Genomic DNA, 18,331 nt, shown 5'->3' with positions numbered 1-18,331 from the left:
AAAGGAAAATAACAACTTGGTTTTGATGTCATAAATTTTTTGTTGGGAGGAGTTCTAAGAAATAGAATGAAGGTAAGAGAAACATTCGAGAGAAGATAGGGATTTTATTCTCACAATCTCTCAAACCTTAGTCATTTATTTTCGTGCTGTGTTAGGTTTTTTCATCTTTTGTATGAAAACTCAAATTCAACTATTTTATTTTTCTTCCATTTGCAGCATTGAAATTCAGCACCAGCTAGTACCAACACCGTCACAATCAATTATCAATAATTTTCAGGTTTCAGCTTCGATCTTGTAATTGAATCTGTCATGAAACCCTTCATTTCATTGTTGTCACCGCCATTTTTGTAATTGTATTAGTTTTCAGCTATAGGTCTTGATTATCAGGTAAATCTGCCAAATGGTCATAACCCTTCATACCCTTTTATCAATTTTGTGTATACTCATTCATCAGTGTATGTAAATGTTATTTCTTTATCAGATTTCACTGTAAATTGTTGTATTGTGTCTGTACCATCAACATATACAAAAGGGCTAGCTAGGTTTTTTTTAGCCTTATTTATTTTTGTGATCAAATTCAAAAAATTTAAAGCATAGAAACAGAGAGTCAGACGTTCATGGCAAATGGGTCTTTCCTTGATCGTCTAGAAGCTGAATTTCATGGAAACGGCGGTTGTATTGTTGAGTATCGGGCTGATCGTGACAAAGCTAAACAGAAATCTTTGTTTTGTCAAATTTTTTCGGTTTACCTAAAGGAGAATTGTAGTAGAGGCATTGTGAGGCCAATGCCGGTGATGCTCGGTGATGGTCCGTTGCTTGATTTATATCAACTGTTCTTCCTTGTGAAGGAAAAAGGTGGGTATGATGCGGTATCGAGAAAAGGGCTGTGGGATTCTGTGATAATTGAAATGGGTTTTAACCTTCATGTTTTGGCATCCGTGAAATTAGTTTATGAAAAATATCTGAGTGATTTTGAAGGTTGGCTCAGCAAAACATTTGAAGAGAGGAGTTTAAAAAATGGGAATCATGGGTATTTGAATTCATTGCCGATAGATCTAGAAAAAGAATTTCGAAGCCTTTTATGCTCAAATCTAAAGGACAACGATGATGATTTTGTCCCATTAGAATCGAGTAACATCATAAAGCGCATTGAATTTGTTAACCACAAGAGTGATGGTTATTTATTGGACACTAATTACCAAAATAACAAATGGGAGGGTGTCCAAAATGTTGACGGTGATGATATTGATGATGACGAAAAATTCGGCAATGGTGTTGAGGATTATCTAGCTGCGTCTTGTGTGGAAATCTCTGAGAAGGAATTTAATTCTCGCAAACGTAAACGGGAATCGTTATCAGGAATGGTAAACTGGACACGGCATATCGCAAAACATCCGCTTGATCCTGTAGCTCCACCATTACCAGAACCATCAAGGTGGAAGCAGTATAAAGGAGGCCAGGACTTTTTTGTTCAGTTGCTGAGGGCAAGGGATGTTCTGTCTGTGAGAAAGCAGGCTGAACCAAACGGTGGATCATCTTCCCAGGTATAATTTCAATGCACGTAATTATTTTATACAGGATCTTACTCATTGGATTTTTTGTCTTGTGCCATATCCTGAACCTGAATGGCTAGTTATCTTTTTATTGTATTTAATATTTATGATTACCATTACAATGTACTTAATTCTGCATACTTAATAAATATGTACTCACAAACCATTGGATTCTTTCCAAAATCTCAGCTTGCTAACTGCTAAAGGGTAACACAATAATAGCATACTCCATCCGGTCTCATATATAAAAAAAGATTCCATTTTTAGGTTCATTAATTAATTAATGTATCTAGCATGCATTATAAACTAGATACGTTAATTATTCAATGAATCTAAAAAAGGAAACTTTTCTTATATATATGAGACCGGAGGGACTACATAAATTGGATAGCTTTGGCCTAGTCTACAAAATGACCACTCTCATAGTTACAACTCTAGCCTAGGCACTTCAACAAAAGAAAGATATCATGGTCAAACATTAAATAAAAATCCATCTTTATCAACAAGTGAGAAAAAGATTATTTGCATTATGAAATTTCCATTCAGAACTGTAACTGCACTATTGAGCCTGGTCATCAATATCCTACAATACATGCGAGTTGTATATCGATTAGAAACAAAGCAAAGAACCCAATCAATACCAATTAATGTGCCTATCTATGTTGGATAGGGATCGCAATATGAATCTCGATTCATTGGGATGAATGATGAATCACAACTTACCCCGAAGTTGCATTTTTCAGATTCTGCTGCGGGCGCAACCTTGAAATGGACAGGGTCGCCCAACTAAAAAGGCTTTTAGGGTTATTTCCCCCCAAATCACACGATTCACATATACTCCGGCGTGCAAACTGGTTTGTAAAAAGCCTGTTGTTGTTTTTTTTTTTTTAATGTGACAAAATCAACAGAAATCACGTATTCCAAATAATCCAGGTTTGAATCACATTGAAGAGTTCTAGCACACTATGTTTTTGCGCCGTCTCCCCTTTGTTTTTTCTTCTTGGCTTATGTCATTTGTTTTTACTTAAAAATACCATATTTTTGTTTGGTCACATATCCGATGATTCATAATCAGATTCAATTCACAATCTGGGAAATATGTCTTCCGAATTCACAATTTGAATCTTGATTCGATAACCACGTTATTGAGTTTACTCCAAAGAGAGTGCGCCTTTACATAATGGTGAGTTTGCTCCCTTGTTAACTCGTGGTCACAGGATCAAGCCTTTGAAGTAGCCTTTACACTCATAAGGCAAAGTTGCATACTCTGATCCTATCCTAATCCTGCAATGGTGTGAACCTTTTGCATTAGAACTTAAAATAGTAGAGTCAAGAGAATGGAAGGGAATTTCACACACTACCTAATACCTATAAATAACTTAGAATCAAGTCTGTACCACAAGGTCTGGGTTTTCCTGTACAAGTTCAAGTGAAAAAGAGGGCTGATTTGGCAAATGAAAATAAATAATTAGTAATGTCCAGGTTCTACCTAACTTTTGTAACCCTAAATTGAACTGCAGTTGACCTGTTTATTTGCTAACATGTTCAACTTGAATTGGGTAACTCAAATTTGAACTGCAAGATTTACTATTCACACGCACACACCCTCAGAAAGAGAGATAAACTTTTAACATTCACATAAAAAATACTATTTTCTTAACGAATTACAAAATTTAATGAATATAGAAGTTAAGTCGTTGATTTTACTCTTGATACAGACTTCCTTTTGAACTTGTCTTTAAGTTTTTTGCCTTTGTTTCTCTGATTATGTTACTTTCTAAACTTCTGGAACTGACTGACTGTTATTTTCTCATTTATTTTTTGTAATAATGCTTGAACTTGCTGTACTGTAATATGCCATGTCTATCCAGCAATACCACCCTTGGTTTAACAGATGATATGATTGACTACATGGAAAACATTGGCATGATGTCCTATCATTAATAATGTCTAATGATAGGTTATTTAAACTCAAATCCTTCTAATAGTTTAGGTTATAGTTTTCCATGGTCTCCCTTTACCTCTAACTATTCAATTACCGTCTATATGGGTCTAACCTTCTTACTAATGCTTTTACTTGTCTTTTCTATGCATGAAAAAACCACCTAAGGAAAGACTGTACCATTTTCTGCATGATAGATGTTTACCCCAATTTTCTCCCTAACGCTTTCATTTCTAAGGGTATTTTTAAAAAATCAATTTTGGCTTTGCTTTGTGGAAAAGAAGGTAATTCAATATTTAGAAATAATTGAGACAGTGAAATCTGTTGTTTCAAAGTGGTGCAGCATAGGCAACTTAAAATTCTGGATCGTAGCTCTATCATTGCCAATCTAGTAAATGCAACGTCTAGGGGAAAAGTGGTAGAAGAATACAAAATGATTTGCCTCACATAGAGTCATGCCAAATTGCTTGATGATTTATACTATAACTATTTTTTTTACTGCACTATTAACTCAATTTAATTCCATTAGTCACTTTTATGGATTTATATAAAGCACAGGAAAGGTGAGCGACCATTCTGATATGCACTAGGTCAAACTGTATTTAATCCTTGTCATTCCCTAGACATCCACAATAGATTCTTCATTGAATCACTGTAATATTTATTACTTTGATATCAAAACATTGAGAAAGTCTTTTTTTTAGTAGACAATGTCTAAAAGATTAAATTTTATTTATCAAGTGTTATGTGGTAAAAATCTACTGAATTTTCTGCATACGTATGCTTTGCAGAAGGTGAAGATGCATCCTGCCATGTATGAGGATCAAGTTGCTCTTGGTCACCAAGGTACAGTGAAATTGAGATATAGTGAAAGGCTTCCTGTCTCTGTTAAATCTCGCTGCCTTTGCTGCAATTCATGTTCTGGTAAGGGAAATAAATTGCACGGATCAGTCAATATGGAGTCAGAAATATGTCCTCTGGAGAAAACAACTGCCAAACCAGACGTCGTCACTGAAAAGAAAAAATCTACTGCCAAACCAGATGCAACTGAGAAGAGAAAATCAACTGCCAACCCAGATGTTACTGAAAAGAGAAAATCTGAGCCATCTATGGATGATGATTTTCGTGAAAAGCTTGTTTCCGTAGGTCACCTGTTCCAAGCGGAAGTTCCGGAGTGGACTGGTATAGTTTCTGAGAGTGACTCTAAATGGTCAGGCACACAAGTATGGCCTGTTAAAGATGATTCAAAACCTACTACCGAAACAGATCTTGTTGGGAGAGGAAGACGAGGAAGGTGTAGCTGCAACGTTCAAGGTTCTGTTGACTGTGTCAGATTCCATATTGCTGAGAACAGGATGAAGCTGAAGCTTGAATTGCATTCCGTGTTTTATCATTGGGGATTTGATAAAATGGGTGAGGAAGTTTCACTTCGATGGACAGCTGATGAAGAAAAGAGATTTAAGGATGCAATGAGGTTAAAATTCCCCTCCCAAAACAAGTCTTTTTGGAACAATCCTTCCAGATACTTTCGAAACAAGACAAGAAAAGACATGGTGAGCTATTACTTCAATGTATATCTTATTCAACTAAGAAGTTATCAGAATCGAGTGACCCCGAAGACTGTTGACAGCGACGATGACGAAGTTGAATTTGGATCTTTTGGTGATGGTTTTGGGAGGGAAGCTATGAAGCATCCATATATGGATTACTTGGAGTGTTCAGAGAACAAGCAATGCTTTGACTTTGAGTAGACAAAGAAGTGCGATAAGCCATTTTGAGGTTTGAGAAAATATCTTCTTGGATCAGACTTTTATACGATTCTCTTTCTACTTTCTCCTTACGCAGGAGTGCATCCCTTTCACTAGGAAATTTTGGTGTAATATAGATGGAGATAGAAGAAAGAACCAGCTAGAAGAGGAGTGGTTGTTGCGTTGGAACTTGGAAAGCCACTATGGACATGTTCTAAATCTTGACTAGAACTTGTAGAAGCTGCTGTTAATTTTGTTTGACATGATTATGTTGTAAAATGGCAGTGTATTGGGTGCTCCTTGAAGGGTGCACAGTTAGTGCTGCAAGACTCCCTCCTCCCCCCCCCCCCCCCCTCCTGAAACTTTTTTCCCTTTTGGTTTTCATTAGTGCTGTAAAACTCGTTTTTTCCTTCACCTTTTGGACATCATTTGTGCTGTAAAACTATCGTTCCGTCGGAATACTTTCAAGTTTATGGTTTTAGTTGGTAATTTGTAAATTAAATTTACAAATTTTATTTGTGGCAGGTCTTTGACTTTGAAATAGAACAAATTTTTTCTCTTCATGAAGATTTTTATACTAGAAAAAATTACCATTTTTTGTTGTTGTTTTCCATAGATCTCCACCAATGAAGGTAATCCTATTTGAGTCTGAGACCCTAAATGTGTTTCTTTCCCAACTGAGTTAGCAAATTGTAGGAACCTAGCCTCTTGGGCATTACCAGTTTCAATCCTCCTTTGTGGAGCATCTCACTATAATGCTCCCTTTCCTTATCTTAGGGGGATTTCCTCCCTTCTCCAGTCCTTATCCCTACTGCCTCTCACCTACTACCATTAGTCACCACCAACATCTGCATTTTAACTTTCCATTGACCAGTTGTTTGTATTTCCATGACCGTGAGAAACAAGTCACAACTGTCTCATAAAAGGAAAATTGTGAATATACCTAATAAAGCAACCAGGAAGGGTAAAAAAAGCTTAGTTTGTCCCTTATATGGCATGTAATTCTATTGGTAGCGGATGTGGTAGAGAACATTAAGGTGTTGTCGTGGCATTGAGCCCTTGTAATTGTATGGTGAGGTAGTTGGGTTTAATCGGTCTAGTTGTTTTGTAATTGTTTGAGCTTTAGAATGATATAGGACGTGAAGATCCAATCATGACTAACATAAGTCTCAATATTTTTCCCACCCATCATTTGATCTTCGATTCCAACATGTATGTAGTTTATCTGGACAAAAATGAGACTAGCAATGGTAAAAACAGGTATTTAGAATTCAAACAAATGATCAATATATCAATAAAGAGAGACCGTGACTTCTCAATTCTCCTTCATGTCGATGTGTGTGGAACAAATTGGTAGGTTGTCTGTTGTGTTACAACTTCCAGGTTAGTTATGCCACTTTGAATATTGTTGTTTGGAAGTATAATTGTGACTCAAAAGTGTTAAGCTGCAACTTGGTTGGTTTTACTTGTGTGTTGTTAGCTTTGACTCGTGTCATCACAATAATAGGTTTGATCATTAATAATCTAAAGTGATGTAACGTGTTGAAGATGTTTTTAAGTTAAGTTATGTAATGTATTGATCATTAATGTGCATGTTGCGATTTGTCTATTATTTATCACTTGGGTTTATGTAATGTGTTGAAGTTTGTGTAATCGGTGATGTTAAAGTTAATGATTTGTTCTTTATTTTACTAATACAAATTTTGGTCTAACTCATACAAATAAGATGTTCAAACCTTTTGAAATCAAATGAGATGTTGAATCAACCAAATATAGGCATTCAAAATAACAAATATAAAGTGGCGGAGTCAGAAAAAAAAGTTCGGATGGACCATTAAAATTATCCGTTGAAAAATTGTTTAAAGTTTTACAAAATAGACCTGAATTATTTAAATTTTCGAGTGGGCCACTACACCACTTTGCGGGAATTTGGATTAACCAAAACCTAGAACCGACATAAAATTATATAAAATCTCGCAAAATAGACCTATAATTGAATTATTTAAATTTTTTGGATGGGTCACTACACCACTTTGCGTGAATTTAGATCAACCTAAACCTAAAACCGACACAAAATTATTTAAAATATCGTAAAATAGACGTATAAACTTTGATTTTTTAATTTTTCTGGATAGACCGTGGTCCACCTCTCGCCACTGCAAATATAGATAACCAAACCAAATATCATCATCATTCATAGATACCAAACAAAGTCGTAATACCACAAAATCATAAAACATAAAAGAAATATCAGACATCTAGAGTTGATTACCAAAAACATTCAAAGTAAAATTACATCCATCGAGAGTTAATCACAGAAAGGTACTCAAAATAATGCCTAAATCTAAGATTTTGGTTTCCTTGTCTGTATCTTTGTCCTTGCTGATATTGTAGAAGTTTGAACTTCCTTGAACAAAGACAATGTTTTTGTTTGATTTTGTTGCATTTGGTGTGGGCTGGGATGAAGTGCCAACTTTCTTGATTTTGGTAGGTTTTCACTTCCACCTGAATTGAGTTGGAATTCGGATTGGAGGATTGCAAATTTAGCAGTTGCAACACATGTCGTTTTGGCCTTCTTAGTAGTTTTAGCAGATGATTATTTAACATTTGCAGCAGTTGAAGTAGATGCATTATGGATATGTGTTGCAGGTTGGGCTAGTGATGCATTTTATTTTTGGGTCTGAATTTCGATTTACTTCTTGTAAATTAATTTTTTTTATTCTTGTAATTTAAAGATTTTTTTGAAGGATTGTAATTTAAAAATTATTCTCCTTTTTGACCTTTGGGACATCAATTTATAAAATTAAATGTACTTTTGTCCTCTGACATTTGGGTAAATTTCGGTTTACTCTTTTGCCACACCACATCATATATTTTGTGCAGTTAAATTTCACAAAGGTCTAAAATCAAATAATCTTTAAATTATAAGATTGAAATCCTAGAATAATTTTTTAAATGGGAATAAATCATAATTCACTCAAATGACAAGCGGAAAAGGGCATTTAATCCTTCATTAAATAAATGGTGGACCATAACCATGCAATAATAAACCCCTAAACAAATCAAAACATAAAAAACAACATAAAAGTTAAAAGTTAAGGAGAATGTTAACCATTGCCCTTAGGATATTAGTTAAAGTACTAAAATAAGTAAGTTTGCATTGAAAAGTGATGTAATTATTTGCTAAGACAAAAGTAAAGACTTGTATTTCCAAGACAATGTTTTTATTAATGGAATCCTTAACCATTATCTTTAGAACACTGGTTAGCAATACCTAAAAGTTAAACATAATTTAGGTAAAGAGAATTAACAACTTTAATTAACATTCTAATAAGGAAGCTACATTCTTGTTTTCGGAGAATAATCAACACGCCAACAATTGCAAGATCAGAATCTACCTTCTTGTCTAAGGTATTCAAAATTTCCCCATTTTCTTTCCCTCAATTCTTGCCAAACCTTGATTTTTTTTTTATTGTCAATTAGCATAATGATTAGAAATTTGAATAAATAGTAAATATTGAGTTTGAATCTCAACCCCTATATATAATACAATGTATATATCAACTGAGTTATGCACACGGGGATAATCAAACCTTAATTTCTAATTGAGGAAAAAGAAGAGAACAACATTATAACACGTTCAAATAACGAAATGTTGTGTTTAGTGTCATGTGACAAGGTTAACAAACATATCAACGTTTTTACAACGAATAGTTATTAAAAGGGAAACAACATAAACTTTCATAGAAATAAATGAGCAATTTAAAAATGTAAAATCGTCAATGTAGCACAATCTTAAAACTTAAAAGACTCAATCATTTCGTCTTTAAAATACTAATCATAGCAAAATGATAACTAATATATATTAGTTAAAGAAAACCAATGATGTCCCATAAATCTTAATTCAATTAATAAAAATGTCAAAATTGTTAGACCGAACGTCATGACGAGATTTAAATTTCAATATCTTCATTTTATGTGTGTGATTTATGATGACTTTGTTATCTCATCTATCTAAAAAAAACAATGAAAAAATATATCTGTTAAGTTATAAAGAATACATGTATACATGTTCTTTCAAAATAAAAATGTATATCGCCGAAAAAAGAAAACTTTTTTATTTGATCTAAAGAAAAAAATATTCCATGTTTACTGTCTAAAGATAAAACACAATAACAAAAGACAAAACAAACACCAACGAAAGAGATGAGCGAGAATGTCTTCCCCAAGGTAAACGCCGTGACATGGATTTGATGAAGCTGTCTGTAACTAAAATTGATTAATTTTTTCTTTCTTTCTGAATTTGTAATCTTTTTGTGATTGGGTTGCTGTGAATCAGGATGATGATTGATCACAAAGTCGAGATGATCAATGATGGCATGCAAGAATTCTTTCTTGAATTCAATTGCCCTAAACACAGTAAATTTCTATCAATTTCCCCGCTTTTGTTTCATCATTGATTATAATTGATACAACTTTTTCTTTGTGCCAATTCAAATGTCTTCCTTCAGTACTATAGTCTATAGATTGTATATGTCTGAATTAAATGTGTGATGTTGTCTGTTTAGATTATGTCTTGTAATTTTGTAGCTTACTTGTTTGCTCATTTTCCTCAATGAGGATGAATTGCATTAGGATCTATGACCGGTTAACTCTAACAGAAACTATTTCTTGACATCAAAATTTTGTTGGTGAATGTTTCCTTTAGTTTGTTTTTATTTTTGAAATGTGTTTAAGTTACAGAAGGTAAAAAGTTAAGAGAGAGATATAAAGTGTCGCATACAGTGTTTGTATTTTGATGCTCAAATAACAAAACTGTTACTTTAGAAGGGGAACTGAAGTGGGTTTTTCTTCTTCTCTTTGTTATCACTCACTTTTATTAGGACTCATTGCAGGTCCATATCAAGAAGGTGTATGGAAGATAAGAGTGGAGCTACTTGATGGTTGTCCTTATAAGTCTCCTTCTATTGGTTTTGTCAACAAAATTTACCATCCTAATGTTGATGAGATGTGAGTTTTTCATTGTATTCCAAGGGACACCAAAAGATTTTTAAGAAGGAAGTTTAGGGTTCAAACACTGGAAACAAACATGATTACTAACTTAATAACATTTTCCTATCAAAAAAATGATTCCTTGTTTATTGTCATTTTAAATCTTTTAACTTTTACAAGTTAGATCTTTTAAAGTCCAGTTTAAAATTACAAAATCTTACAAGTCATTATATTTTTATATTGTCTTTTAAAATATACACGGTTTTCATGTCAAAATCATCTTTCAAGATTTGACCCAATACATTCACCTAAGTTTGATTATTGCATACCTGACCTAACCAGGTCAGACTTTATTTGTATTTATTTTTTTATGAGAAAAAAGTTTTAGAGAGTTAGAGGTCCAGGGGCTCACTAGGGTCAGGGCAGGCCTCAATGCTCGCTAACTAAGGTGTTTGCAGATCACCAACCAAAGAGGTCCATTGGCGGTGGGAGTTGAACTGACGACCTTGCGGATGTGTCCATTCTTTACCAACCGAGCCAATCTTCATTGGCACTAGGTCAGACTTTATCATAATTGAAAAATATTATCGACAATATAACAATGACTAGTATATATATAAGGAAAAAATTGTGTTGATTATATTTTTCTCTATCCACACATTATTTTATTATTATAGTTTCATTTTCTTTTGTAACTTTTAATATAGTCTTTTAAATTCAATTTTAAAATTACAAAGTCTTGTGCATTATATTTTTATAGTCTTCTAAAATATAGATGACTCTTATATGTCAAAATAATCTTTTAAGATCTGACCCCCCCCCCCCCCCCCCCCCCCAAGTTTGATTAGGGAATGGATTCAGCGCAGTAACTGCGTGACAATGTTACTCACGTCAACCATCTGATTTAAAATTGATGGATGAGATAATTTGTAAACGGTTCAGTGAATCTGTAGTAATCTTAACCGTCTGATCTCAAGTCAATGGTCGAGTTTACCTATATTGTGTATCTGTATGGTTTCTCAAATGCAGTGAATTCAAGTCCATTTTTTTACCGTAGGTTTGACTTTACCTAATCGATTTGGGATTTATCGGGCCCTATTAAAATGGGTCCAGCCCACCCAATTAACAACCCTATTATAAAGGGACAACAGCAACTAATGTTTGATGTTTTTTAGGTCAAAATTTTTTGTTGGGAGGGAGTTCAAAGAAGGAGAATGAAATGAAGGTAAGAGATGTAACCTTAGAGAAGGGAGTTCAATCTTTGTCATTTATTTTCGTGCTGTATTTTTCATCCTTTTGAATTTTTCCTAATATTCAGCTCAATTCTTTCATTTGCAGCTTTAATTCTCGGAAACGTAAACGAGAATTGTTATCTGGAATGGTAAACTGGACGAGCGCCATTGCAATACATCCGTTTGATCCTGTTGCTCAAACATTACCAGAACCATCAAAGTGGAAGGAGTATAAAGGAGGCCAGAACTTTTTTGTTCAGATACTGAGGGCAAGAGACGTTTTGTCGATGAGAAAGTGCGCCGAACCAAACAGTGGATCATCTTCAAAGGTATAATTTCAATGCACATAATGATTTTATACATGATTTTGCACATTGGATATTTTGTGTTGATTCATATCCTGAACCAGATTGTTTTCACATGAATGACTACTTAACTTTTGATTGTATTTATGATTAGCATTATAGTGTTTAATAAATAAATGTATAATCGCAATCTATCGGTTTCTTTCCTAAAATAATATATGTAAATTCCAAAATCTCAGCTTGCTAACTGCTATAGGTCAACAAGAGTTAATACAATTATAATAATATAGGGGAGATTGGATAGCTTTGGCCCAGTCTATAAAATGACCACTCTCAAAATTACAGCTCTAACCTAGGCACTTCACAATAAGAAAGATATCATGGTCAAACATTAATAGAAAATTCCATCTTTATGAACAAGTGAGAAAAAGATCAGTTGCATTATGAACTATTGAGCCTGGTTATCAGTAGAATACATATGAGTTGTATATCAATTAGAAACAAATCAAAGAATCCAATCGATACCAATTGATGTGTGTATCTATTTTGGATAGGGATCACAAAAAGAACCTTAACCTAGTGTTGTAAACATGAGACTGTTGCGATAAATGGGTGGTTACAGAAGACTAGATTGGATTAGAAACACAGTTTAGAGAAAAAAATTGGGGTAACTCCCTTGCAGAAAAGTTAGTAGAGTCTCCCGTCTTAGGTAGTTTGAACGTACATATAGAATAATGGGTTAGTAACTTGAAATAACATCATTGGTCATCTTTGTTCTGTTTTTTTTTATTGCCACTCTTTTGATTCGCATTATCCCATTAGTCACTTTTATGGATTTTTATAAAATCTGCTGAATTTTCCGAAACTGTATGCTTTACAGAAGGTGAAGATGCATTCTGCCATGTATAATAATCCTGTTCCCCTTGGTCACCAAGGTAGAGTGAAATTGAGACGTAGTGAAAGGAGGCCTATCTCAGTCAAATCAGATGTCTTGGTTCAAGCAGAAGTCCCGCAATGGACCGGTGTAGTTTATGAGAGTGACTCTAAATGGTTAGGCACACAAGTATGGCCTGTTAAAGATGATTCAAAACCTACTACAGAAACAGATCTTGTTGGGAGAGGAAGACGAGGAAAGTGTAGCTACAATGTTCAAGGTTCTGTTGACTGTGTCAGACTTCATATTGCTGCAAACAGGACCAAACTGAAGCTTGAATTGGGTTCTGCATTTTACCATTGGGGATTTGATAAAATGGGCGAAGAAGTTTCACTTCGATGGACAGCTGATGAAGAAAAGAGATTTAAGGATGCGATGAGGTTAAAAATCCCTTCCCAAAACAAGTCTTTTTGGAACAATCCATCCATATACTTTCGAAGGAAGACAAGAAAAGACATGGTGAGCTATTGCTTCAATGTATATCTTATTCAACTAAGAAGCTATCGGAATCGAGTGAATCCGAAGACTGTTGACTGCAACAATGAGGAAGTTGAATTTGGATCGTTTGGTTATGGTTTTGGGATGAAAGCTATCAAGCATCCATCTATGGAATTCATGGAGTATTCAGAGAACACACAATGCTTTGATTTTGAGTAGACAAGACAGTGTGATAAGCCATTTTGAGGAAGAACTTGTAGATTAATTTTGTTTGACATGGTTAGTGCTGCAGGACTTTTATTCCCCTCGTTTGGACAGCATTTGCGCTGTTAAACTTTGTTTTTCCTTTTCGACAGCATTTGTTTAGTCGAAGCGCTTTCAAGTTTATGGTTTTATTTAGACATTTGTAAGTTAAATTTACAAATTTTATTTGTGGCAGGTCTTTGACTTAGGAACAAAATTTTTATTTTTATTTTGCTTTTCATGATCATTTTTCTACTACAGAGCATTCATCAGCTTGTTATCGTTGTGCTCAACCTCGGAGACCGTTGTTTTTTCATTTGATACTTCCTTACCTTTCATATCTAGTTCTTTTGTGACTTCTACTAAAGCCACCATATGTAGCAAATTTTTAGTTTTGACAGCGTTGATGCCGGGGCCCTGTTTTCTATGAGGTGTTTTTTGTGGAAATATAAGTTTTGATGAAGATTCAAACATAAGCATTTTGCAAGCTCGGATATGTAGTGTAGTACGAGTATGATCCTGATCTACAATTTTTTTTTTTTTTTTTTTTTTTTTGTAATTCATGATATGATACATTAACAAATTAATTGTTTTAAAATTTTATACATGTAAAATACTTCAAAGAAATATGCATTGATGATTCTTCATTAATGTATAAAGATACTAATTTATAAAAAATAATATTTGTGATCATAAATTATTTTCATCCTAATGTTAGCATGGTGGCAAAATCATTATTAAAAGAGTTCAAACTTCAAAATAAGTTTTATTTAATGTTGATGTTGATTGATTGAGTCACTATTCTCTTATTATTACCACTTATAAAATGACCTTGTATTATTTTCGTTTTTATTTTTCACTAAATTTTTATAATATCTTATAATAATAGTGGAATCGTTGGTACATAGTCAAAAAAAAGATTCCGTCATAACACCATTGACGAAACATCCAATTAGAACATCTAACAAGTTCTTATCTGATTTTTAGTAGACTTTTAAGTTGATTAGTCAAGAGACAACTCCTCTCTCGTGAGATTAGCTCAGTTGATAAGGACAATGCATAATATTTTTATCACTTGTTCATAAAGATATAATCTTCTTTTGATATTTGACCATGAGGTGAAGTGTCTAAGTAAGTTGTTCAGGATATGAATCGATACAAAATCATTATTTGCATTGAAATTATACCTTGGATGATGATGATCGACATGGCCGTCCCTATATATTTGGAGGTTTGGCTCTCAATCAAAAATAGGCCCATAATAAAATAAAAATGTAATTTTTTTAAAAGAGCAATTATCTATTTAAATTGAAAATAAGAACCGTAAAAATAAAAACACAACTTCAAGCTAATATCTTTATCAATCATAAAATAAAATAGATGAAATCAAATTCAATTAATAAACCAAAGTAAGGAATGCTAAGATGTTGCGAAGTTTCTCGCTTATAAAATAAAGGGTTAATTAAGTTTTTATTCCCTATAAATATCAGTAGTTTTGTTTTTAGTCCTTATAAACATAAATCACACTTTTTAGTACCTACAAAATTTTCTGTTGGTGTTTTTAGTCCCTGTTAAATTAAAATTTATTTAATTATGCTTAAACTTCTAAATTTTTGAAAGATTTTTTACATACATGTTCATAACATCGTAAGACACTCTTTTATAATTTTTTTTAGTTTTTTAACATGTAATGAATTAAATATGAATTTTTCTAAAAGCCAAATTTTTAAGATTATATTAATGAAAATTTGGACCTATTAATAAAATTTTAAGTTACTTTTTTTCGGAGGAACTTTGTATAATATTCTAAGTAAGTATGTGAAAAATATGTTACAAATTTAAAAGTTTAAGCACAATTAAGTAAATTTTAATATTACAAGGATTAAAAGTATGTGTTGGTACCTATTAAATTGAAATTTGTTTAATTATACTTAAACTTTTATATTTTTAAATGATTTTTAACAGACATGTTAAGAACATTATAATAATCTCTTTTATAAAAAATTAGAATTTTTTTAACATGTAATGAATTTAATTTAATTTTTTTAAAACGCAAAAAATTCAAGATAAAACTAACGAAAATTTAAACCTAAAAATAAAATTTTGAGCTAATTTATTTTGGCAGAACATTTTATAATATTTTAAACAAGTATGTAAAATATCATTAAAAAATTTAAAATTTTAAGCATAATTAAACAATAATAAAGGAGGGAAAGAAAAAAAAAAAAAAAACTAGCTTGCGCTTCTGTATATTTTGATAGTACAAACACAACAACGATTACAGTGAAAACTGATCAAGATACAACGTTTACATATACTGATGAATGAGTAATGTAACAAGCATCATCAAAATTGACATAATGTGCAGTTACAGTTCACAAAGAATCCAATCACTACTAATTGATGTGCGTATCTATGATGAAGATGATCACGATAGGAATCTTGATATAAAACACAGGAGATGCAAGTAATAATTCATATATGCTCTAGATCAAACTGTATTTATCCTTATACTATTACTAGTAATTCTTTACAAAATCCACAAAAGATTCTTCGTTGAGGACAGCATTTGAGGAAGAACCTGTAGAAGCTGCTAATTTTGTTTGACATGGTTAGTGCTGCAAGACTTTTATTCCCTATCCTTTGGTATTTCCTCCATTTTATTAGGATCTCTTCAACCCCACTGCCTCTCACCTTGTTCCACCACCAATATCCTGCATGGATTCCTTCCCTTTGCCAACAACGACCAGTTTTTCCTCGACCAAATCAAGTCTTCCGCTGCATTTTAGTTCGCTGCTAATCACCGGTTCTTGGCCATGAGAAACGATCTCCATTAGAGTGAACACCCGCTGGATAAAAGAAAAACTGTGAAAATATCTCTTCCACTTTCCCAGTTTCAATTCTTGGTCACATCTGATCTCTATCGATGCCAGTGGATGTTGGTAATAAAATTGTGAACAAATTTTTGCTTTTCAAGAGGATTTTTTTCTACTATAAAAACTACCAAGTTAAATATAAGATGCTTGAGTAATGAAATGAACTATGTGGAACTCCTGTGAGAACAACAATCAGCTTGTTATCGTTGAACTCAAACTTAGAGATCGTCGTTTCACCATTCGATACTAACTTACCTTCATATCTAGTTCTTATCTTACTTCTACTAAAGCTGACTGTGTAAAATGTTAGTTTTGTCAGCGTTCATGTTGGGTCTATGTTTTCTATGAAGTGTTTTTGTGGGAATATAAGTTTTGATCAAATGCTCCATTAGAGTTTCACATTGGTATGAAGATTCAAACATGACTAACACCAAGCTAAGGGTCCGTTTGGTTCGATAATTAGGAGGGGAGGGGAAATATTTTAAAATGATTTTACTGATTTACCTTTAAACTTAATTAAATAAGGATAATAAAGTAATGAAACAATAACGATGTAATCGATAATAGCATGATGTAGACGATGGAATAATGGATTAGTAATAGGATTGTTACAAATAGTCATAAAAGTTGTACGGATACGTAGTACGAGTGCAAAACGAATACACAATTTTTTTTTTGTTGAAATTCATGATACAGTACAATACATGTAAGATACGATAACAAAAAATTGTATCCATGTAAAATACTTATTTCTCATTCATGTAAATCTATAGAGATACCAATTTTAAAAGTAATAGTATTTGCGATCAAACCATTGTGTAGAGTTTTTCGTATAAGTCATACTTTTTTTTTTTTTTTTCTCTTCACTCTTATTATCACCCATTCATAAAAGAGAAACGATATTTGAATATATATTTTGCGACAACTTTTGTGACAACTTTCTCTCTCATACTCACATTATTTTTTACTTTATCTCTCTATTGCTTTGGTTTTCGTGCAAATACCTATTTTTTCTTTGTAAATTATGGTTGTTCCAAAAGTTGATCAAATAACACTCCTCTTCATAAAAATAAGACGTTTATTAAGTCTGGTTCATCAAGGGACAACTCTACTTATTCATATCGAGACTTGAATCATGTATGTCTCCAATAAATTTTCACAACCTTTGTGCCACTTTTATACCCTTCATCTTTTTTAGGATGCATAGTTTTTCTTGGATATATACTCGCAATGTGTATTCAATGAGTATCGGTATTTGATACCCTATTCAATACTAATACATTCTTATTTTATTTTTATCTTTTTTTTATCCGATCTTCATAGTTAATCATCCTCTCCAACTATCATTTGGTCTCGGAACATGTAATTTATTTAGACAAACATGAAACTAACAATTTTACTAAATTAATCTTATTAGTTATTGGTCGATTCTCATTATCAAAATATAAAGTAAAAAAATAATAACTTAAGAGTGATGTAAAATAGGTGATAGTGCAGTTGAAGAGTAAAAAAAATGACACAGTAGAAGTAAAATAATTAAAAGCAATTAAAATTACATTGTAAACTAAACGTGACACAATTTTTTTGCATATATGCCTTATTATAAGACATGATAATTTTTTTTTCCAAATTGTAATTTCTAATTAATTATACTATGCACATCACACTTAAATCTTTGTATTACATTTTGTACTCATGATAATGATGAATACACTAATGTTTGATTATGATAATATGATAAAGTTATCATTATCTTTCATTTATTTATAATCTTTTTACGATAATCTATCATAATTATGATATTTGACCAACATTAGATGTCTCATGGTATTGCATTGTTTAGGCCCTTTGATAATGATTGATCCGTAATGCTGAGACTTTTACCATAACACAAGTGCATACACCAAAAATAGTTGTGAGCTGGCGAACTAAAACTTTGAAGTAGTTTTGATCGTATTGTTTCATAAGACGTGTTAAATTTGTGGTTGAATAGAAAGTTAGTTAAGATATAAACTAATATGTCTCAACTCTGATTTAACTCTCTTTAAATGATTATGTCAAGGAATAA

The 18,331-nt window shown here is 32.6% G+C and overlaps 2 protein-coding genes across 9 annotated transcripts; both read left to right on the top strand.

The window, feature by feature from the left end:
* On the top strand, positions 1–5,749 carry LOC25502073 (AT-rich interactive domain-containing protein 2). Of its 2 annotated transcripts, XM_013591614.3 has the most exons (4): positions 1–72; positions 217–1,544; positions 4,287–5,274; positions 5,381–5,749. In XM_013591614.3, the coding sequence occupies exons 2-3, from the start codon at positions 618–620 to the stop codon at positions 5,244–5,246; spliced, it is 1,887 nt and encodes a 628-aa protein (XP_013447068.2). In that variant the 5' UTR covers positions 1–72; positions 217–617; the 3' UTR covers positions 5,247–5,274; positions 5,381–5,749. The 2 variants fall into 2 exon arrangements, with proteins under 2 accessions (XP_013447068.2, XP_024628561.1); XM_024772793.2 differs by having other exon boundaries at positions 4,287–5,749.
* A 3,590-nt stretch (positions 5,750–9,339) lies between these two features.
* Positions 9,340–13,628, top strand: LOC25502072 (AT-rich interactive domain-containing protein 2). Of its 7 annotated transcripts, none has more exons than XM_024773854.2 (7): positions 9,340–9,473; positions 9,583–9,662; positions 10,139–10,253; positions 10,694–10,792; positions 11,411–11,460; positions 11,574–11,796; positions 12,653–13,628. In XM_024773854.2, the coding sequence occupies exons 6-7, from the start codon at positions 11,614–11,616 to the stop codon at positions 13,361–13,363; spliced, it is 894 nt and encodes a 297-aa protein (XP_024629622.1). In that variant the 5' UTR covers positions 9,340–9,473; positions 9,583–9,662; positions 10,139–10,253; positions 10,694–10,792; positions 11,411–11,460; positions 11,574–11,613; the 3' UTR covers positions 13,364–13,628. The 7 variants fall into 7 exon arrangements, with proteins under 7 accessions (XP_024629622.1, XP_039685250.1, XP_024629621.1 ...); XM_039829316.1 differs by having other exon boundaries at positions 10,640–10,792; XM_024773853.2 differs by having other exon boundaries at positions 10,139–10,792.
* Positions 13,629–18,331: the final 4,703 nt, after the last annotated feature.

Source organism: Medicago truncatula, chromosome 8 (assembly GCF_003473485.1).
Source record: "Medicago truncatula cultivar Jemalong A17 chromosome 8, MtrunA17r5.0-ANR, whole genome shotgun sequence".
NCBI classification, from domain to species: Eukaryota; Viridiplantae; Streptophyta; class Magnoliopsida; order Fabales; family Fabaceae; genus Medicago; species Medicago truncatula.
This window is presented reverse-complemented; position numbering and strand designations above follow the sequence as displayed.